This window comes from Salarias fasciatus, chromosome 17, assembly GCF_902148845.1.
Source record: "Salarias fasciatus chromosome 17, fSalaFa1.1, whole genome shotgun sequence".
In the NCBI taxonomy this organism is placed as follows: domain Eukaryota; kingdom Metazoa; phylum Chordata; class Actinopteri; order Blenniiformes; family Blenniidae; genus Salarias; species Salarias fasciatus.
This window is the reverse complement of record NC_043761.1, coordinates 8,235,920-8,257,950: the sequence shown is the minus strand read 5'-3', so window position 1 is coordinate 8,257,950 and position 22,031 is coordinate 8,235,920. Positions and strand designations below refer to the sequence as shown.

Here is a 22,031-nt window from a genome sequence, read left to right as displayed (position 1 = left end):
TCTGAGCAGCAGGGCTGACGGCGTGCCACTCGCCGTGTCCCACCGCCCTGTGAAATACACCTCCGAAAAACAATCCAGAAATGCATAACAATACTGTAACATACGTGTCTAATTCGTGATATCTCAATCACTGTTTTGAATGAAAGAATGCAGGAAAACTGTAGTGACAGAATCACGGACATCTAATTTGTACAGAAACAAGTCAACTTCTATTTTCTCCTCTTTTTGATGCCAGTGTTGCATTAAGGAATGTTTTCTCTCGATCTTTTCATTCCCGAAACAACAAACCACATACCATGCTGAATAATTGAAAATGTTTGGATTGGTTGTACCCTCCTTATTGAAGAGAATAGTCCCAGGTAGAATATCACTTTTGCAAGTAAGGGGCCTTATTGAATGTTGTGCTGATCTATTATTCCTCCGTGTCCGCAGGCTCCAGCTCGTGATGCTGGGAGGAAACGGAAAAACATCAAGGCCTAAATAATTCAGATTTACATTATGTTTCACCGCTTGTTACAGTAAAAGCAACTGTGCCTATACTCTCAACATCTACGACCATCATGAGTTAAATGCAGATTCTTACAGTGATGCTCGATTCCTGCTTGAACGTATTGACTTAAAACAGCTTGGTTATATTCTTTCGAGAGAAAAAAAGGAGCCTTGTGGAAATATTACTTGAAGATATTAACTATGTGAAATTAATGCTGAACTCTGCAGTACCAGTCAGCTGGAATCAGCTTCATGTTTCACAATGTGAACATTTGGTTGTACTGGTGCAACTCTAAGTAAACTGTTTTAATCAGCAGCTTGGTGGTTAAAATGCAGAAGTATTTTCCTTTAAGGTGCAATATGCACAATTTTTAGGCCTCAGAATTGTAAAATCATTGACATGGTCAGGCTCGTAAAACCACTCAGTTCCACTAGGTGGTGCATTGAGTCACTCTGTCTTCTTCTATTCCTAAACTGAAAGCAGAACGAAAAGTAGATTGGTTCAATAAATCACCAACTTCAGAAGAGGAAATAGATTGTGACACAATGTAATTGATCCCGAAGTTCTCAACAATTACTAAGTGAAACTACAAATAACAGTGACTCAGTACTGCCACCCAGAGCACAGAAGCCAAAAAGTGTTACCCCTTATTTATTCCATACCCCATGCTGTGTGTTACACACACTCTCATGTCACACTCGCTGTGTTTTTCAAGGATATATTCATTTAAGGAATCTGTTTGGGGGGTGAATGAAGATGTGACACACAGGTCATATAAGTAAACTGTGCTGCAGCTCTTGCGGATGAACCGTCACTCCAACATAAAAAGTGTGTATTGCTGTTTGCAACCTCACACACAGACTGGATATTACAAGAAGCCGCCGCTGTGATGAAATTCAGCCTCTTGGGTCGTTTGAGTTTCAGAGGTCACGCAGGCTTCAAGTCACAGTGTTATATCTCTCCAGCACACGGCACAAATTTCCAATTTCCCCTTCTTAACCTCAGGCAAGCAGCTCGGGCTGCAGCTCCAGCTGCGCCCCTGCCTTCCATCTCATGATTCCACTTCCCGCCAAAGTCTGCATTGTGTAAAACGTCCTGGAGCGGGCGGCGGTGCCGGGCCTTTGTTCCTCCTGCTGCAGATCTGTGCGCATCTTCTGCGCCGCCCTCTCAACGGGAAGATTACCAAGAAGAGAAGATTTAAATGTGAGCTTTCAGTCGGGTCTGGACGGCAGAGTTTCCAATTTGTCTGCCCTAATTGTTGGCAGTTGAGTGTCCAGCTGGGCGAAAGGAAGGCGAGCCCAACCGCATCAGAGAGGGCAGCGAGTTTAGGGAGTGCCTGACATCAGAGGCGGTGCAGACCACTGACGGACAACAAAAGCACATGGTGCCACATCTGGCTTCGAGTTCAGCGTGCAGTTTCCCTCAGCGTACCTCCGCTCTATGATTATCTCTGTCCCACTGCCTTACAATGGAACAATGAAGATTGTTGTCTAAGGATAGCTTCGGGAACCAGCAGCTCTGAGATGCAACCTCTGCGACTGAGGTGGAGGAGATTCACGGCCATATTTCGATGCCAGCAGAGTATCCTAGCCAGCTAATTATATAAAAAAAAAAAATAATAAAAATCTGGATGGAGAATAAATCTTTCAAGTCACTGTCATTTTCTTGTTCTGCAAAACTCCAATCTGTCTTCTCAGTGTCCTCACAGTCACCCCACCACAGCTGGGCCATGTGCTTCACAGCTGAAGTTTACTGGCAGAGGAAAACCACCACAAAGCGGAGCGAAAAGAGCAGGGTGCCCCTGCAACCGCGGGGCTTTCATGCACACGCAAGAATGGGCCTTGATGCGTGTTTCGGGGAATCTGACCGAAGATCCATCAAGCTGCACGAAAAGGGAGGACAGCTTCCGGAACAAACAATACTTCAGTTTCAACAGCAGGCGAACCCAGTATTTAGAAGGTCACAAGTTCAAAACACTGAAAATCCTACATAAGGTCACGAAGACCTACGTGCTTGAATATAACTAAAACTTCATTTTGTAAGTTCAGGCAAATTTCAGAGAAACCCTTAAGTCTAACCACTCCATTAACAACTCCCCCCCAAGATATTGATTTTCAATATATTTCCCCTGATATACTGTGTAATCATTGAAGTGTGAGACCTGCAGTTACACAACCTCAGTAGGTTCAGCACTCGAAACGTTCAGGTGACCCATCTAGCCTCATTCCAAACCGAACAATAGTAACACAAGACTGTATCTGCACCTTTGGGCGTGTCGTCGTTGTTTACCGGATAAAGAAATGCCCGTCGGCTGTATATTTACAGTCAGATTCCGCCTCATCTCTTTACTTTAGAAGAGGATCGCAGTTCAGTAAAACTAAGCAGGTTGCCCATAAATACATCTCCCCTTTCAATTGTGCCTCTTCCGTGAACGAAGTAAAAACCTCTTTCGCTTTTTCAAGCCACACTTTGTGCATCAAGCTGATAATATGGATGCCTTAAGTGAGCGTAGCACCAACTGAAATCACAAGATCTCTGCTGCTGCACTGCCTGAATCTGAAGCAAATAAGAAAAGCCCAGTGAGCCAGAAAAATCCAGGTGAATCTGGAGCGATTACTCATGCTCAGCCAGTCACTGAGGGCTGATCTGCCGCGACATTATCTCCAAACTGTCCCGCTTTGAGCCGCGCTGTCATAAATACGGTGGAAGCTGAGCGTCTGCTTTCCAAGGGATGAAGCATCGTACCAGATATAGTTCAAGCAAAGGCTGTATCCACCTTGATAGGTATCGTGGCGTTGACAGCAGAGGTACGCTGACTCATACATTAGTCAGTGTGCTGACTCATGTCGATGTGGGATCTCGTCCTGCCTGATCCGGAAAAAACATTTTTCTACCTTGAGCTAATAAGTCATAATATGAGCAAACCCAAAAGGCTCATTTGTCTTTTCCCAGACTGTCTTCATGATACATGCTGATGGCCTCTTAATGAAGTTTTATTTTGAGATTACGTTACGATCTGTACCTATAACAGTTCATCAGAAAAAAAAAAAAAAGAAAGCCTTAAGCCACCCACTCTGATAAATACTTTCCACACGGTGGGTGGAAAGCAGTGGGGGTGGGGGATGTTGAATATGGAGACTCGTGTGATTGCATCTCGGCTGCCTCGCTACCAGCTCAGACAGGTCTGGACTGGCTGTTCCTGCCACCTTAGCAGGCCCGTCGAGTCAAAACAGCTGACGACATCCCGCAGGAAGCCGGGGAGCCTTATTGCAAGGTGAGACGGGGGTTAGAAAAATTCTCTTTGATCCACATTGAGGCCAGAGGGAGGTCTTTCCAGAAAAAGCATCCATGCTCTGGAGTGCTGCAGAGTTTTGAAATAAGATTTCAGTGAGGATTAGGCTGTGCAGGAAAACTGAATATCCAGAAAACATGGATGCATGTAGGAAAGAAAATCAAGAAAATACAAAATGCATAAAAAAATATATATATATATATATTGACCTAAAATATGGAGATGGTGTGAGATACATTAACAGACATCCATAAAAGAGTCGGACTGAATGAGCAGAAACATAAGGGCCATGCAGCTGTTTGCTGATCAAAAGCTTTTCTTCAATGTACATTTATCTCGAGGCAATGGCGCCATCTGGTGGCCGTTTGCAATCACCGCATCCACAAAATTCAAGAAAAATATCTACAATTAAATTTAAACGTTTCCAGACAATTTATCAGAATTCAACTTTATTGAAACACATTTGGATTTTTAAAATGATCCCACAAACAAAGACAACAAGTGGTTTGAGCAGACCAGAGAAAAACAGCGTCCAGCGTACCGAGGCATAAAATGTCTCTCTTTGTCCTTTAATCCACGATTCACTGCAGAAAAGCAGCGTTCTGGTGACTTGTGTTCTTTCTAGGAGCAGCTGGTTCATTAAGTGCATGTAGTCAACAGTATTAAAAACAACGACGGGCTTCAGATGTGCAGAAATTGTCGACGGTTCAAAATGCGACGGCCCAAGTTCTGACGTCAAAGCTCGACGCGCGGCTCTGAGTTCTCAGCTTCATCTGACGGAAAAGGAAGGAAAAGCAGAAGTGAATAAACATGTATGATGTTTTCGATTAATTGATTACAGTGTCTAAAATTTAGATTTTTCTGTGAAATAGTGAACTACATTCCACTTAACTTTTTATCAGACAAAAAGTCACATCTTCACGTTCAATGCAAATGAATAAATGCCCATGATAAAACAACCGACATTTTTTGGGATACGTTTTGTGGTTTTGGGTGAGGATTTAAAAATTGAAACAAACAGATTTGGTTGCGTATGCTTTTACAATCCCCACAAATCACATTAACACTGAAGTTTCTAACCTGTATATTGACTGACTTGGCTAGAAATGGCAAAAAAACAAAAAATTGAAATAAATGTGACTTTTTTTTTTTAATTTACCTATTTTAATATATATTAATTAACCTAAAATAGCAGTTTCATGATCTTTTCTATTGGGGAAAAGTGCAGAAAATTGACGACAGAAGTCGCCTCATCCTCACCCTTCTGAGGCGTTTCGACACACTCGCCGTCCAGTTCCTCATAGCCGATGGAGCAGATGCAGGAAAAGCTGCCTTTCGTGTTGACACACTCCTGGTGCTCCTTCGTGCACGCCAGCTCTGGCTGGGAGCATTCATCAATGTCTGGAAAACATAAGATATCATAGCCGTTCACATTTACCTGAAGCAAACAGCTGATTTAGCTCACAAACACACATGACAGACAGAAAATCCTATTCCTCTGGGCCACATAGCTACAATTCCTCTTGGAAATAATACATTTAAGCATTTTAGTCAAAGTTTTAACTAATTTGTATTTGAAAATCTTTCGAATGAAGCTTTTTTGACTTCAGATCTTTGCATCTTGTTGTCATTATGACTGCACAGAAATATATATAATGCAAAGGTAGGTGTTGGTTGCCTTTTATTTTTATTTAACCATCCCTCAAACAACCAATAAAAAAAAAAAGGGGCTGAACAAGCTTGAACACACAGCAACACAATATAAATGGGCTCCATAAACTATTATGTAATTCAATCTCACACGCTGAAGATAAACTATGCGTTTTCCACTCCGGCCACTAGATGGCAGTAATTAATCAGCAACCAGACAAGCAGTTGATGGCTGAATCAGAAACATTCAAAGTAGGGATGCACGATATTGGATTTTTGCCGATATCCGATATGCCGATACCGATATTGATACCAATAATCACAAGGTTGTTTTTGTTTTTCCCCCACTGTAAAGAAAGCCAAGTCTTTCCTGTTCTGGAATTTACATGTCACTCTTATTGTGACAGTCTTATTTGTTAAAGAAACACACATAAACAAGATAAAAAACATTTGATTTTACCATAAATAAGAAATGTATTATTTTTTTCAAACTCAAGACATTCAGTGTTGAAATACAGAAAAATAATTTCTTTAGATCACATGAACTTTAAATGTACAATGCGTATTTAAACATAACCAAGTTGCATTTGACCGTAGAGCAACTGTAACAACCTGGTGACTGACACACAGCCCTGCAGTGCAAATAAATGAAGTGCCACATTTTATTTAAGGAGCTTTTTCAGATGGAAAACAATAATAATCCTAACTGAGCAGCCGACTTGCAGGGTGATTCCCTGAAATAATACTAACAAAGTGCTTTAACAAAAAGCAAGCAGTGCAAAAATTTAAACTGGCTAGCTCAGACCTAAAATGCCAGTCCATTTCAGTACAAGGAATGAGGATAAAGAACAAAACCATTTAAATTAAATTCTTTTTTTTTTGGCGCACTATGGATGTCACCACGCGTGCCCAATTACTACGTCACCTTATCGGCTGTGCCGATATGAAATTTTCATATCTGCACATACCGATAAACGTGTTTTTAAGCTTTTATCAGCCTAAACCGATATTGTGCCGATAATATCGTGCATCCCTAATTCAAAGCCCAACGTACCTGTGCAGGTGCCCTCGGTGTCTTGGTAGCCACTGGCACAGGACTGGCACTTATCAGGACCGGCTCCAGTGCAGCCGGAGCAAACTTTGTCGCAGTCTGTCATCGACACAAACACACACACACACACACACACACACACACACACACACACACACACACACACACACAACTTGTTATTTTAATTATTCTACCATTTCAGAGCCCAATTATTTTATGTATATATCTCATGTTCCCTGTAGTTAAAAAAAAACCCCAGAATATTATAAAGAAATGTTATTCCACTGCTAAAAGCCATGCGATTACGCATTACGGATACCATCCAGAAGAGACAGTTTGCCCTCTTACCCTTGCAGGAGTACGACCCCTCTGTGTTAAGGCAATACTGATCTTCTTTACACGTAGATGAACCTTTGGCACACTCGTCCACATCTGCAACACATGAGACAAACTGAAGAACACCCACTGCCTGCTTCACACAGATCACACTCTTTACACAAACTACATGGAAGGAATAATATACATCTTCTTAGAAACAAAATGGTCTTTTTTTTTTTTGAATGAAAATTTAATCAATCCACATATGTGCACTTTGCATCGCAATGATGGACAACATAATGTCAAGAAAGACTCTTTTCCCTGTTGGCCTCAGCTATTTGCCAATGAAAAGAGTTCGCTACTAATTCCTCATCACACTCCTGCAGAAGTCGATTCTTTACCAATGCAAGACTCTTGGTCATCCTCCTCCCAGCCTTCCTTGCACTCATCACAGTCCTGATTGGTTGCTCCAGTGCAAGTCTTGCAAGAGGCGTCACACTCTGCAAGGGAAGGTGAAACTCAGATTCAGAATCACTCTACTGTTACAAAAACCGGAAAACGTCCTTCACATTAGTACTTGAAGCCTGGTGAGAAGTGCCAGTGGTGCCGGCGCATTCTCTTACCCGTGCACAGGGAGAAGGTGTCGTTCCTCACTGCGTTGAAGTAACCGTCGATGCAGTCGAGGCAGAACTCTCCTTTGTAACCTTTGTCGCAGCTGCATTTGCCGTTTCCTCCTCGAGTCCCGTCACCGTCGCACGCTCCGTTCCCGTGACACGGCCTCTCGGAGCCCCCGAGGCAGGCTGAAGCGAATGGACGAAGACATTAAACCCGTCCGAATACAGGCCCACAGCCTCTTGAGGACAACGGCTGAAAGTGCTCTCAGCCCGAGATCACTTGAGAAGCAGGACGAAAGGTTTCCTCACCGTTGCAGTCGGGTCCAAAGGTTCCCTTCGGACAGCACACGCTGATAGTTTCAATGCAGAACCATTTATGCAAATCGGGATGTTTTGTTTTCCTGAAATGCAACAGACGGCCAAACAGTAAAAGAGTACAGAGTCAATCATTAATTATTTATTTTTCATTTACGAGTTGTGGTTAGAAAAAAGAAAAAAAAAACTAAATCTAAGAGCTACAGTCTGATCACCATCTTACAGTTAGTGAAACTTACCGCTTGAACCACCAGGTTTCAAAGTGCTCTTCATGTTCTTCTAACATCTGGTTGCATTCGAAGCTGCTGCTGTCACACAGCCCTTCTATGATCTCCATCAACCGGATCTCACTACGAAACATTCAGAGATTAAACCCAAAAAGGTTCATCACATCACTACTTTTAAAGTAAATCAGAAGTCTTTCCTGCATCAAATCATCTGACTTTTGATAGAACAACGAAACAAACTGAATTGTTGAAAGTTTTATAAGGGTGAATTTACGCAACGTAATCTAACATTTGTTTTGTCCTGCAGATTCCAGAAATTTTACCAACGTGAACATGAGTGTAAAAAGCCCTACGGATACTTAGACATTCTGCAGGGGTGTGTGAGATTTAAAAAGCATTTGTAACGTATGCCAATGTAACATCACAGTTAATATACTTTAATATTATGATTCAAAGAAATGGGCTGAAAGCAGTTGTTTTAATGCCATAAACCAGGAAGAGGAGAACTAACAAAAGTCCAATCAAATAGTTTTATGCTGGTTTATTCTTCTTTTTACAGAAAAAAACAGGTTTTTCAGGGACACAATTAGGTGAAGCACTGATTTGCACATTGTCAGACAATGAAAGAACTGGAAATGTAGGTTGTGTCGTGCTTGTGTAATTTCATGTCACCACAGCCAGAAATACAAACAAGTACATAAAGTGTGTGATAAAGAAGAATGCACGGAGATTATTCAAAATCTTATGAGGTCGTGAAAGCTTTTGAGTTATCTGCACAATTGATTTATACAGGTTTTATACAGAAAAGGCAAGAGCCAAAGTAAACACAGCTCTGATGATCAGGCCTGTGGCAGGGTCACTGTGACCTGACAGGACACTTTGCCTCACCTCGTCTCATATTTAGACAGTTTCCTCTCCTCCCAGGCTGTGTTTCCTCCTCCAAAGTTCTGCTTTGCTGTTCTCTCAAAGCCCTGAAAAGAAAATCGGTGTCTTAATTTGTACAAACAGGCAACACAATGCATATTCATTACGAGACACTGTGGAGTGATGCTAATGAAACTAAACATTAGAGAGTTTTCATGAACGCTTCCTGACCTTGTCGAAGTTCTCTGTAATCCTCTTGCAGGTGGAGCAGGCGCTTTTTAAATCCCTTTTTGCATCGGAGACTTGACACAGTAGCAGAAGAGCGAAAGAAAAGAAGAGCAGGTCTGAAGCGGTGGGCAGCATCTCAGCCAGTTACATTACACTCACATCAAGACGCGCCTCAGGTCAGCTTCCCACTAATAAAGCTCTGCAGAGGACGGGCGCATCTAAACCAGCCGTTCCTAACATGAAACCAAACGCGGGGCTATCTACGCTAAGCGCAACAAATTAGTATTTACATGCCGGGTGTGGGAATTAAAAAAAAACACTGCGGTTCTAGTTTTCCGCGTCAGCCTCTTCATCGAATTGTGGCCTGTGCTGATTGGCTACACGCACCCGTCAATCATCTACGCAACCAATGAGGAGCCGCCACGTGCGGGACAAAAAAAACCCATCCCCACGTGGAACCTTCACGAAGCGTTGTAGTTTATTCAAATTAAATTTGTTTGTAAAATTTGGATTATTTATTTACTTTAATATTAAATACGATCCTCAAAGGCGTGTGTTGCGTTGAAATATGTGAACATTAGCGATTTGAAAACTTGTCCGTGATTCACTTCCGGTGTTGACCGGAAGTGAATGTCATGCCCTGATCTGTCATGGCTGAAAAGAAGAGTGTTTTGGGGCTTCCTCTGCTCTTTCTGCTTATTTCTGCGGCTCTCCTGCACTTGCTCATCTGTCCCTTCACCAAAGTCGAAGAAAGCTTCAATTTACAAGCGACTCATGACATTTTGTATCACAGATTCAACTTTGACGAGGTAAGTTTGCTCACATCAAGTTTCATGTTGTTGAATCAACGCATTTCCTGTCAGAAACACATCAAATAACACGATTTCTGCCTCAAACACTATTTATTTCATAGCTTGTCTAGCTTCATGATGAGTTTAATATTCATATTTGTCATTACAAATAACTGTTTATAGCTGTGGTGTGTTCTGTTCACCTAAAGTCTCATGTTCATATTTTCAGGGACTGCCAAATCATAAAGCCTCACAAACACATAAAAAAAAATCTTTTGAGTGTAAATATCCCATTAAAATGTAAATCAGTGTATTTGGGGAATTTACTGTTTGATACTTGGAGCATTAAATGCTATATTTTAGCTATGGAGGATATGTTTAAAAATACAACTACCCAGTTTAACTGAGAATATGTTACAGCTTTTAAGTAACAGGAAAGATGTCCCTTTCCACCAAGGTAAAAAAAAAGTTGGATCAAATGGTCTGAGTATGTAAACTCGATTAGATCTGACTTCAATTTACTGTACTTGTTCTCTGTGCTCTTTTGTGCTAATGTTCATAACCAATATAATTAACCCTCAAAAAAGAATAAAATCAAAAGAATCAAAAGAAAATACCAGAAAGGTAAAAATAATCAAACTCAGGTTGGGTTTTTCCAACAAAGCTGTCCCATGTACTTGAATGATTTTTTTTTTCAAAGTAGAAGAGAATTTCTAATACATAAATAAATATACATTCTCAAATAGCATAAATAAGTAAACAGAAGTGTTCAGTCTTAATTTTATTCAAACTATTGTGATTTGCCTTTTTCAGAAAAACCTGTATATCTACTGTTTGCCATTTATTTATTAATACATGTTGGCACCCAGTACAGAATTGTAAATTTGAAGTTAGTTTCTTTTATGGTTTCCATGTTTGCCAAGAAAGATTACAAGCACTGATTGCAAGTAACACCCTGTTTGTTTCATTTGCAGAGCAACTGAACCCACACCTTGTTAGTTGAATGTGACTATAAATATAGACAGACAATGCTGACAATGCAACAAAAGAAGCGTTATTGAAACTGCACAGAAGAAAAATACCACAACATTGTGAATTGTGAAATTACAATTCCAACTCAAATGAGATGACATTGTCAAATAATGTCATTCTGTCTTGAATTTAATTTCGTTTTTAAACATTTGAAAAGTGTTGAATAAATTAAACACAAATGACTCAACGCCCTCTTGTATGTAAACGTATTTCCAGTGAAACCAACTGAGAGATGTTGGTTTTAACTTATTCTTGACAGTCAGTGACAAAATGTGTAAAACATTTCTGAACTATTTTGGTTGTTGAAAATCATTCCCACTGTTTTCCTGTCTCTCCAGTATGACCATCATGAATTCCCCGGTGTGGTTCCACGCTCTTTTCTTGGCCCACTGTTTGTGTCTGCGCTCTCCTCACCCGTACTTCTTCTCTCTTCCTTGTTGGATGCACCAAAATTCTACTCCCAGCTTATAGGTAAGCAAAGTCAGACCTCACTTTGTGTTAAAGAATGTCTTTTTTTTTTTTTCTGAAGAGCCGATACTCACACAGATGTCTTTTCTTGATTTGTTGACTGCAGTCCGGGCGTCGCTGGGACTGTGTGTGATCGCTGCGCTATGGCACATGCAGCGAGAGGTGAGGAGGCAGTTCGGCTCAACTGTCGCCAGCCTCTTCTGTCTGACCTGTGCGTCTCAGTTTCACCTGATGTTCTACAGCACGAGGACCCTCCCGAACGTGTTTGCACTGCCAATTGGTAAGATCTGCTAAAGTTGGGATTAATATGATAACTTTTTTTTGACGGCTTTAGTAATGATTTCAGAATTCTTGTCCCAGTTCTTGTAGCATTCACATCTTGGATGGCTCAGAAATCTGGAAGGTTCATCAGCCTCTCCGCTTTGGCCATCATCGTGTTCCGGTCCGAGCTCTGCATCTTCTTGGGTCTCATGTTACTCATGTCTCTGCTGAGCCGGAGGCTGGGACTGCTTCAGCTGCTGTATTATGCTGTTCCTGCAGGGATCCTGTCACTGGGTTAGTATTAAACAAGCTTTATGGGAAGAAAAATACAAAACCTTCGATTTTGTGCCTGTTGAAAGTTGTGATATTCTTTATTCTGCTGCAGCTCTGACAGTGGCTGTGGACAGCTTCTTTTGGAGGAAGCTCCTGTGGCCTGAAGGGCAGGTTTTGTGGTACAACACTGTTCTAAACAAAAGTTCCAACTGGGGAATATCCTTTCAGGGAATTATCACTCTCTTTTGTTGAGCATCACTGAAACCCTCAGACTACCAGTCACAGGTCTCCTTGACTCCCCTCGCCAGTAAACCTTGCCGTTTCTCTGGTACTTTTACTCTGCTGTTCCTCGCGCCCTGGGCTGCACGCTGCTCTTCGTACCTCTCGGCCTCCTGGACAGGCGGATGAGGCTGCTGCTGCTGCCCGCAGTGGGCTTTATTCTCATCTACTCGCTGCTGCCGCACAAGGAGTTGCGTTTCATTATATACACATTCCCTGTGCTCAGTTTGGTGGCTGCACGCGGCTGCTCTTTCATGTAAGTTGCAACTGAAAGTTAGAACTTATTGCAAGGATACTAAGAAACTGTGGCAGACTTTTACAGCTGAATCTCTTATACATCTTGTTTGTTACAGTTTATGCAACTACCAGAAATCTTGGATGTATAAACTTGGCTCGGCGGTCGTGGTGGGCCAGCTGCTGACCAACGCAGCTTACACCAGCATTTGCCTCCACGTGTCTCACCATAACTACCCCGGAGGCAGAGCCATGCAGGAGCTGCACAGGATGCTGCCCCCCTCAGCAGGTTGGCATTCATTTCAGTTTGGTTGCATTTGCAGAGAAACACTCCACAGAATAAACTGCCTCATCAGGAAGATACTTAATGTTAAGAATATGCAATCACATTTCGTTTTAGTGTTATCACTATTAATGTTACATAATTAACTGTTTTTCTTTTACTTTAGATGTGTTTGTGCACATTGACACCTACACTGCCGAAACAGGAGTGTCTCGCTTCTTGGAACAAAACAAAAACTGGAGGTTTGTAACTTTTCCTTGCTTTTACCATTATTTTATCCTGTCCAAAATGATCATTCAGATTCTCAATTGAGTTATACTTCCAGGTACGACAAACGGGAGGACCTGAGCCCCACAAACCCTGAAATGAAGCTGTACTCTCACCTGTTGATGGAGGCGAACACCACCAGGATACAGCAGCTCCGGGACTCCCATCAGCCTCTGGCCTTCATCGAGGGTTACAGCAGCATTGCCTTTGACTTTTTTCACTTCCCACCAATCAGCGTGCGCTTGGATAGAAAAGCTGTGCTCATGGAAAAATCCAAGAAAGACTGAACCCTGGAATCCAAAGATCTGACTTTTAACGGGATGCTTTTTGGATGGATTTTGTGAGTGACCAGCAACTACACGGACGAGTATGTGTGACATTCAAGTATTTCTTGGTAGTAGGACATTCCAGTAAAACTCAGCTTTCATCTTATTTACATGAGGAAACAGGATTGTTGTACATATCTTCAAAAGCTCAAGTTTTAAATACATATCCAGCAAAACCTCAGAATGTGACTTGTATATTTTGTAGATATGTTTTCTTAGATAAATAAAGCTGATTCAGACCATTAATCGTATGGTTGCTAGATTTCAAAGCAATGACCATGTTTTGTACAACCATAAATTACTTTATCTAAATATTTAACTGCTTAAAAGAACAAAAAAACTACTGGGAGATATAAGGAAAACCCTTTATTTACAAATGACCACAAAAATTTGCATGTTTCCAGTCTCAATGCTAAAACATTTATCAAATTAGGTTCAGAAGTCATTCGATATAAAAATGTACAGTACATAGTTTTACTCAATAATAAACCCATAATTTAATCCCCTGGACATAAACTTAAATTGTGCTTAAAAGACAAATTGAGTATTCCAAACAAACCCCTTTTTCCAAAAAATACAGCAATATTATACATGATCTTATTAAAACATTTCAGCAAGTTAAAAAAAAAATGGATCTATTTCTAAATGACAGTACCATGAGCCACAAATTCACAATGACAATTAAATAACATAACTTAAAATGGTTTTCAGTCACAGCATTTATTTTTGGGCCATGTTTCCATTCTGAAAATTCATCTAGCTTTAATCCAAAAAATTATCAAACAAGAAAAACATCCTGACGTGATCTGCGCAATTTAACAATATGTACAGCGTTTTGACCTGAAGTAGTTTTGGATAAGGCACAAGGAGAGAGTAGACAGGAAACGGAACCAAAAAAAAAAAACCCAAAACACATCGATTTACAAGCAAACACATTATCACCAACCCCTACAGCTAGAAAAACCCTCCCTCCCTGATACACTTCTGACTGAGACTTTTCATCACAACAGCTTCAAAGTGTTTTAACAGTAGTACACAGAACACAATAAAAAGTCAATCTGGCCTTTGCATTGAGAATCGATCAGTGTATAAATTGATAATTTACATTTTGCCTGACAGACGCACACACTCCCCTCCCCTTTTCACAGCTATGCAACTTGGTCCTTTGTTAAGGGTTTTCAAGTTAATGCTCCACGACAACGAATCAGTACTGAAAATAAATCAAAGGGAGGTTGACCTTGAGGAACAGCAGACCCTCCATGTTGTCCAGCAAAGGCCTGGGCTGATTTAGGGCACAGTTAACGCTCGCTGTGCTGAACAGTGTCTCTGCTGGGATGATGCTGGGCGGGCAACCTACATAACGGGCGGCTACTTTGGCGAGATCGGGCCACAGGAACTTTTTCAGGTTCCAATAGTCGAGGGGATCACAGCTTTGATCGAGAATATCTTCCTCAAGGTACTCCAGCACTTCCAGCTCTGAGGACTTTGGCTTCTCCTCTTGTTGAACCTTCTGCCTGATGTCAGCCATCAAGGACCAGAGATTGTCCTTGCTCGAATGGGAAGTGTTGGGTGAATCGGAGTCCTCGCTGCAGCCGTTTGGCAGCAGGGGCTGTGCTGCGGCTGAGGTAGGCAATTCCAGCTCTTGGATCAGATTCAGTTTACATCGCTCCGCTTCTTCCTCCGTGAACAGTGACGTTTTGTAACGTGGGTCCAGCATGGTTGCCCAGGCGTATCGCTGGTCGTGGAGAGTCGCAGACATCCTGCTCACCATGGCTTCCTTCAGTGACTTGAGCATGGTGTCGATGCCCACGGTCTCATCGAAGAGCAGGTCTATCTTGCGATTGAGGATGTGAATGAGTGGAATCACTTGTCCCAGAGTGGCAGTGCGGTTGCTCATCTCCCTGCAGGCGACTTCGAAAGGTTTCAGTGCATTGCAGACGGACAGCATCACCTCCCACTGGTCGCAGCTGATCATTTCCCTGAAATTGCACTCTATCGACATCTCGTCAATGGCTTTCTGCTGCTCAACCAGCCGCTCCAGCATGAAGAAGGAGGTCCTCCACTTGGAGGGGATGTCCTGGATCAACTGGTTCTCTGGCAACTGATGGGCTCTCTGAAGCTCAACTAACTTCTCCTTGGCCTTTGCCGAGCGCTGCACACGTTCGCAGATTTTCCGTGCGATACTCAGAAGGTTCTGAACCATTCTCTGGCTTTTTATGGCTTCGCTAACAATGAGGTCTATTGTGTGTCCGAAACACTGCATGGTGACGTGGCCATGGTCTTCCAAAGTGTTTCGAATTGTGTTGTTATCTGTGACAGTGAACCCTTTTTTCAGCCCTGATGAGGTGATCCAAGAATCCCACAGATACTCAAGCTGCTTTGGGATATTTTGCATATCCTGATCACAGTCTATTTGTGAGACACTTAGGAGAGCGGAACAGTGAAAATCTTGACCTTGAGGTCTGACACTTGACTCGTACGTTGCCCAGTGGGCAGTGAGGGTCAGGTATTCTCTTGTCTGGCTACTGACCCAAATACTTGTTGTGAAGTGAACCACGCCACCTTCAGCCTCTTTCAGGTGTGTCAGCACGACCTCCTTAACCCTTTCGTACATATCGGGTATGGCAGTGCTGGTAAAGTAAGAAGAAGGTGGTAGAGAATACTGAGGCTGGAGGAACTCTAGCAGCCTGTTCAGCCCAGCATTCTCCACCATAGCTGATGGCTGAAGATCCAGTGCGAGCATTTCTGCGATAAGTTTGGTGATTTTTTTGGCAACCGGGTGGTTCTCATCAAATCTCTCGGGAGTCTGTACCGCCTCATAAACGGACGTATCCCTGTTCTCTTCTTTGACATGAATTTCAGCAGACGGCACATCACCTGAGATTGTATTGTTACTTTCAAGAACGTGTCCATGAAACCTCTGCATGTGCCTGAACAGGCAGCTCGTGCCGAGGTTCGTAGTCTTTTTGCCTCTGCTAATTGTGCGGCTACAGTGCAAACAAACCACCTTAGTAGGATCAGCGGGTGAAATGGAGAAATGGTTCCACAGTTTTGACGTCTTTTTACTGAAAACAGGCAGGGTTTGCGGTTTCTTCTCCATGATGGGGCTTTCAGTTTCTTTGGTTGAAACTGTGTCTGCTGTTGTCATCAGACTTGCGTAGGGAAGTGGGGAGGATTCCTTGTCGTCTGTGCTTTTTTGGTTCTTAAGAACATCTGGGTGACGCCTCATGAGATGCCTCATCAGGCAGCTTGTACCAAAGTCACCTCGCTTCCCCCGACTTATGACACATGGACAGTAGCGGCACAGTGCTTTTATCTGGTCGACCGGTGACACCATAAAGTGGTGCCACACTTCAGACTTCACCCGTTTCATGATCTTCTTGTTTTGCTGGAAAACTAAATGATCTTGACTAGGGCTGGGGCCTTCAGAGAGGTCACATGGTGAGGAATCCATATGGGCGTCCTCCCCCAGGGCTTTGAAGGACAGGCTGAGAGAGGACTCTGGCCCTGCGAGACTCAACAAGTCATCATGCTCCTCTTTAATATCCATGGTTTCCTCTAAGCTTTGGGGTAGTTCATCTGATATGGTTTCTGGCGAGGATGGAAGCAGAGGGGATTCCTTTTTGATTTCCAGTGGATCTTGTAGTTGTGTGCGTGACAACAATGACGGTGGGTTAGTGTAGGGAGGAGGGATGTGATTGCCCTGTCCATTCTCCTCAATCACCACCTCCTTGTGGGCCCTCCACATATGACGAATAAGACAGCTTGTCCCCAAATCCTTGCCATTTTTACCCCGACTGAACTCATTCATGCAATGGATACATACTGCTTTGGAATTGTCAGCAGGGGACAGATAGAAATGTTTCCATACAGCTGACCTGCGGCGGGAACTGGAGCTTTTTGGAGTCCCCGGAAGGCGCTCAGCCCCTCCGTCTGACATGTCTTCAATGCTATTTTCATTGGAATGTGAGGAAGAGAGTATGCCGGACAGGGATAGAGCGTCAGCGTTGGCGTACAGTTCCAGTTTTGGTTCGGCTTTGGGTAACACTTCTTTGGATGGTGGGTCTGAATTCTCAGCTGAGGAGGTGGACGGTGAAGTGTTCTTTGAGGCAGAAGTAATAATGCTATTTGACAAGTCTCCGTTTTTTGGTGAGCTTGGGGAGGGAGGTATCAAAGATGAGGCAAAGGAGCCAGTCAGATTTGTGGGAACGTCTGCTCCATCTTGTAAAAGCACAGTGGGGTGAGCCCTTCGTACATGCCTCATCAAACAACTTGTACTGAGGTCTTTTTCGTTCTTACCCCGACTGAACTCTTTCATGCAGTATAAACAGATTGCTTTGGTACTGTCTCGTGGCGATATGCAGAAATGGTTCCATGCAGGAGATTTTTTCCTTGGGTTGGTTTGACTCCTCATAGATGACAAAAGGCTCTGCGTGACGGCGTCCATGGCAACATCATAAAGGGTGCTTGTGTATCCACTTAGTAAATTACTATAGTCATCACCATCTCTCATCACAAAAGGGCCAATTGAGCTACCAAACGCTAGCCTTTCATCATCCTGTGTTTCCTCCTCCATTCCATTGGCATCCCCAGTGTCCTCTTCCATATGCTCATTAAGTTCACTGCCATTTTCATACCTCAAACTCTCCGCGTTTGTCTCTACATCCGTGTTGAGGCATCTGTCCGAAAGAGCAGGAGAGGCTGGATCAGTCTTACTTGCTCCGTCAGTTTCCAACTCTGTGTCACCCTGAGAAGATAAGTGGAAACAAGCTGGGAAGTCTTTATCCAGTGTTAGTGAAGAACAGCCAGGCGATTTTGCATCTGCAGTGTCATGAGGATTAATGCTGTAGGACTTGAACACGTAACCCTCCTGCCCCTCGATTTTAAGGCAGGTCCCTTTTGCCTCTCTTCTTTTACTTTCCATGGAGCTTTCAGCTCCACCGATGATATCCTCCATCATGTGGGGAATTTCCTCTTCTCCATCCATTGCAGCAGCCCAAAGGTTTCTGTAGAATAGTCAGGTCTGCGTTGTCAAGCGTGATCACTTTTGTCAGGTGTAGTCATCGATACAGCAGATCTCAAGCAGGCGTTGTGATGTTTGTGATGCTGTTGCCGACACAGAGCGACTGCTTGTCCCTCTCCATTTATAGCTGAAGCAGTTTCACTTCTTTGCACGTGATCTGGAAAAGAGAAAACAAAATATCAGATAAGCATAATCTGGAAAAGAAGATAATACTGGTGATCTGCTATAAGAGAATAAACCTTTTAGATTTTTAGTTGGATGATTTGCTATCTGAAAATGACTTTGTGTAAAGAAGACTTCATATCAGTTCCCACACACACTGCAAAGACTCATTAAACTGACATATCACCAACATCAGTTCACATATTTCTTTCCTAAAGCAAATTTTTGGTAAGAACCGTGGATATTTCATGAATGTATAAGCTACCTGTGAGGACAGCTTGAGTCAGAAGTTTTTCCACAGGCTTTTGTCTGACCTGCATTGACCGATTGCTCTGAAGATAATAATTGTGGATTGTGAGCTGAGCAACCTTTAACTTATTGAAATTAAAAACTATTCCGATTTTTAGTTATTTGTTTTAACTTTTAAAGCTTAAAGAACTCCATTAACATACCACTTATTCACACTCAGGGCACCTGTCAAAATATGAGAAAAACTGTAATAAAGTGACAAGATGATTTAAATATGTGCATAAATACAACGTAGTTGGCTGAAATGTTATTCACCACTAAACTGAACAAAATCAGACACATTTTTTAAATTCCTAGCTTCAAAGACACTCTGAAGAAGGGGGGGGGGGGGGGGGGGGGGGGGTGAAGAAGAAGAAAAAAAAACTTGTTTGCAGGCCATAACATACAATTCAGTATATGCGAACAAGATCCCTAATTTTAATTTACTACTGGAATGGTATATTGAAAATAACCTCTCTGTAACCTATCAATCAGCTGTTTCCTTGTCATCAAGATGCTTTACCAAAGCAAATGTCAAAACACAACAGTAGAACTTTGCTCATTGTTTAGCATTACTGTGCAGCCACATGTTCTGTAAATGTTATCTATTCACAAATAAAGTTTAGGGGGAAATAAAATCAATAGGATAACAACCTTTCTCAGTTTAATCATTTTTGACAATTACAACATTGCATTATGCTGATACAATACTCTAATCGCCCTCTGTCCCTATGTTTTGATTGCATTTTTCTTATTTCATCAATATTTCTGATAATATTGTAGACCTTTACAGATTACTTCGCCAATTTTGTGTCTATTCTTTTATTTCTATACTTCAGTATATTAACATTTCTATTCCTCAAATGGATTTGGCACAAGTTTTACAACTGTTGAGCCATTCCTGAAGCAGGCTTGGCAGTCAGAGGTTAAGGCCTTGTCCAGTCACCCAGAAGTTGACCTGAAGGCCGCAGGCAGGGAACGTCTGGTTACAAGCTCCAGTTACAAGCAACAAACTTCTCCAACACTGCCTCAAAAGAAACAAGATAAACGCAACTAAATCTATGCTGTCTGCAACTGTGTGGCTGGCTCTTCTCCTCACACTTATATTATTGGGATTAGAGACGCCTCTCAAATAAAAATCATTGCAACTCAACACTACAGAAAACTACAACCTCAAAACAGGAACATTAAAACATCCCTCAAACAGGACATTCCCTTGAATTTATTCTAGGGTCATTTAATTAATGTCATAAAAATGAAACTCTTGATCACTTTGAATAAAGTTCAAAACAGTAACTATTATCACCGATGATTATATAACCGGTGAGTAACATTGTTGAGCATATTCAATTCTGATTTGAGACTATAATAGGTATAATAATATAATTATATGTCAAGTTTAGCTGCTTGCTGACCTGTCACAATAAAGACCGAGCAGGTTTCTAAAATAACCTCATTCGTTTGGTTCAGTTGTGTTAGAGCAGAGGCACATTTGAAAGCATTCAGTGGATCTTGGGAATGAAAAAACTATTTCACCTAAAGGCCGTGTTTGGATCATTTACTTAAAGTGCAATGTTATCAGGCTCAAAATGTAAAGCTACCATGAAACAACACAATAACAACAACATTCGCAACCTCACTACAACTAGATATAACAATCCCAGCTCATGTTTACATGATATGATAGAATCAGCAGCAGGGACCATGTGGATTTTTTTTTTTTTTTTTTTTTTTAATGAGAAGACAGTGAAAATGGTTGTTCATTCTCACACACTGCACCTATAAAGTGTGTTAGCTTGGAACACACAATAATCCATCAACTAGTGAAAGGGGTGTGTGAAAATTAATCTGTGTATCCTGCCTGGCGGCAGATCCACTTCAGCCTGTGGGATCAGGTCTGATGTGACCTGCTGGGAACGTCCAGTGCCTTGTTTTGCACACAATGTTAGGTCTGCGTGTCATTATCTCCTGTCAGCAAACATCTTGCCACTATGGACACCAGTATGGACCACTGTGTACACACTATATAAATTAAAGACACCATGGTTCACCTTTTAAAATGTGTGATTAAGCCAAGCACGCCAGCTTTAAAGACATTACTCTGATGTGCACTCTTATGCAAACAAAGCTGTCAAAGCCACTGATGATGATTTAAAGAGATGCGTGTGGTTAAAGGTTTGACATGATTAAGATGTACTCCGTTTAAGAAATCCACAGCGAATCCACGATCTGTGTCCAAATGTATTCTCTAAGTCAGCAGCCGCAGCCTGTTTTCCGGGTTTGGCTTAAGTCAGGAAGATGCGAGAGGGCAGCAGAAAATAGCCAACGCTGACGAGCTTTCATTCTAATCCAACAACTTTTAAATGGAAACATTAATGCCGGCTTTCGGTTCGCCCGGAGTAAAAACAAAGCTAAAAGCAGATCACGGCACATGTGCGACTTACTTATTGATTACAAAAAGACAATACTCGGCACTTACGCTTCATTATCAGTAAACACCACGGTGGCTATCCTGGTTGCTAACTAGGTTAGCCACAAGGCTAATAAACACAAAAAAATAAACACGCGGATTTGCAGCACGCATATCCGCGTCGGCACAACTTCTACAACTCATCGATTACCGTTATAACAGACCTAATATCAGCGCTTTGGTCTAATTCGGACCGCACCGCGGTTGCTAGCTGGTTAGCTGCCAGCTAGGCCACACACGGGACAGAGCGGCTAACCTGGCGAGGCAGAACCAGCCGAGGAAACACGAACCACACGGATCCGAATCCGAGCTGCTCACCACGACGTCCCGACCGCATTCAGCCGTCTTCTCTCACACACACCGGCCCGGAGTACTTACTGTGGGGTATTACAGCCTGATGGCTCGGTTTCGGCTCCTAAACAGTTAAATCTGACACATTTGATTGATCCGGAGGGGGGTTCACTTTGTTGCTTTTGTCTGCTGGTTTGCTCGCAGTTCGGCCGGAGCAGCTCCACACAGCGTCGGACGGAAGGAACATGTTTTAATGATGTCACCGGGCTCAGGGGGGGCTCGGCATGGGGAGGGGGGGCCAAACGGTAACGGATTACGTTACACAACACCGGGATTTACTCTTTTTTTTTTTTTAAATTCTTCATTAATTAAAAATCATCACGATCATTTATCAGCATTGTGGTAGGTTCAATGACCCATTGCAATTTCGTACAAAAGTCAAAGCACCAATTTTAAAAGTAACTTACTTGTAATGAAACAATTGTTAAAAAGGTAAATTTGCCTCGTATGCAAACATCCTTATGAATACCGCTT

General features: G+C 42.3%; 3 protein-coding genes across 4 annotated transcripts; 1 reads left to right on the top strand and 2 right to left on the bottom strand.

Annotated features, from left to right (window-relative positions):
* Nucleotides 1-4,212: 4,212 nt before the first annotated feature.
* Nucleotides 4,213-9,381, bottom strand: creld2 (CRELD disulfide isomerase 2). Its single transcript, XM_030113086.1, has 10 exons — nucleotides 9,053-9,381; nucleotides 8,846-8,928; nucleotides 7,970-8,080; nucleotides 7,725-7,816; nucleotides 7,425-7,601; nucleotides 7,203-7,301; nucleotides 6,832-6,915; nucleotides 6,487-6,582; nucleotides 5,043-5,183; nucleotides 4,213-4,555 (listed from the first exon to the last, which is right to left on the bottom strand). Exons 1-10 carry the CDS (start codon nucleotides 9,182-9,184, stop codon nucleotides 4,518-4,520), a joined length of 1,053 nt encoding a protein of 350 aa, XP_029968946.1. The 5' UTR covers nucleotides 9,185-9,381; the 3' UTR covers nucleotides 4,213-4,517.
* On the bottom strand, nucleotides 6,054-21,721 carry zbed4 (zinc finger, BED-type containing 4). 2 transcript variants are annotated; one of them, XR_003933292.1, is made up of 3 exons: nucleotides 21,585-21,721; nucleotides 14,389-18,443; nucleotides 6,054-6,064 (listed from the first exon to the last, which is right to left on the bottom strand). XR_003933292.1 is itself a non-coding variant. In XM_030113084.1 (2 exons), the coding sequence occupies exon 2, from the start codon at nucleotides 18,248-18,250 to the stop codon at nucleotides 14,468-14,470; it is 3,783 nt and encodes a 1,260-aa protein (XP_029968944.1). In that variant the 5' UTR covers nucleotides 18,251-18,443; nucleotides 21,585-21,721; the 3' UTR covers nucleotides 13,615-14,467. The 2 variants fall into 2 exon arrangements, 1 of the variants encoding a protein (XP_029968944.1); XM_030113084.1 differs by lacking the exon at nucleotides 6,054-6,064 and having other exon boundaries at nucleotides 13,615-18,443.
* alg12 (ALG12 alpha-1,6-mannosyltransferase) lies at nucleotides 9,698-14,149 on the top strand. Its single transcript, XM_030113085.1, has 9 exons — nucleotides 9,698-9,858; nucleotides 11,211-11,343; nucleotides 11,447-11,620; nucleotides 11,701-11,895; nucleotides 11,987-12,090; nucleotides 12,186-12,409; nucleotides 12,507-12,676; nucleotides 12,837-12,912; nucleotides 12,996-14,149. The coding sequence occupies exons 1-9, from the start codon at nucleotides 9,700-9,702 to the stop codon at nucleotides 13,222-13,224; spliced, it is 1,464 nt and encodes a 487-aa protein (XP_029968945.1). The 5' UTR covers nucleotides 9,698-9,699; the 3' UTR covers nucleotides 13,225-14,149.
* Nucleotides 21,722-22,031: the final 310 nt, after the last annotated feature.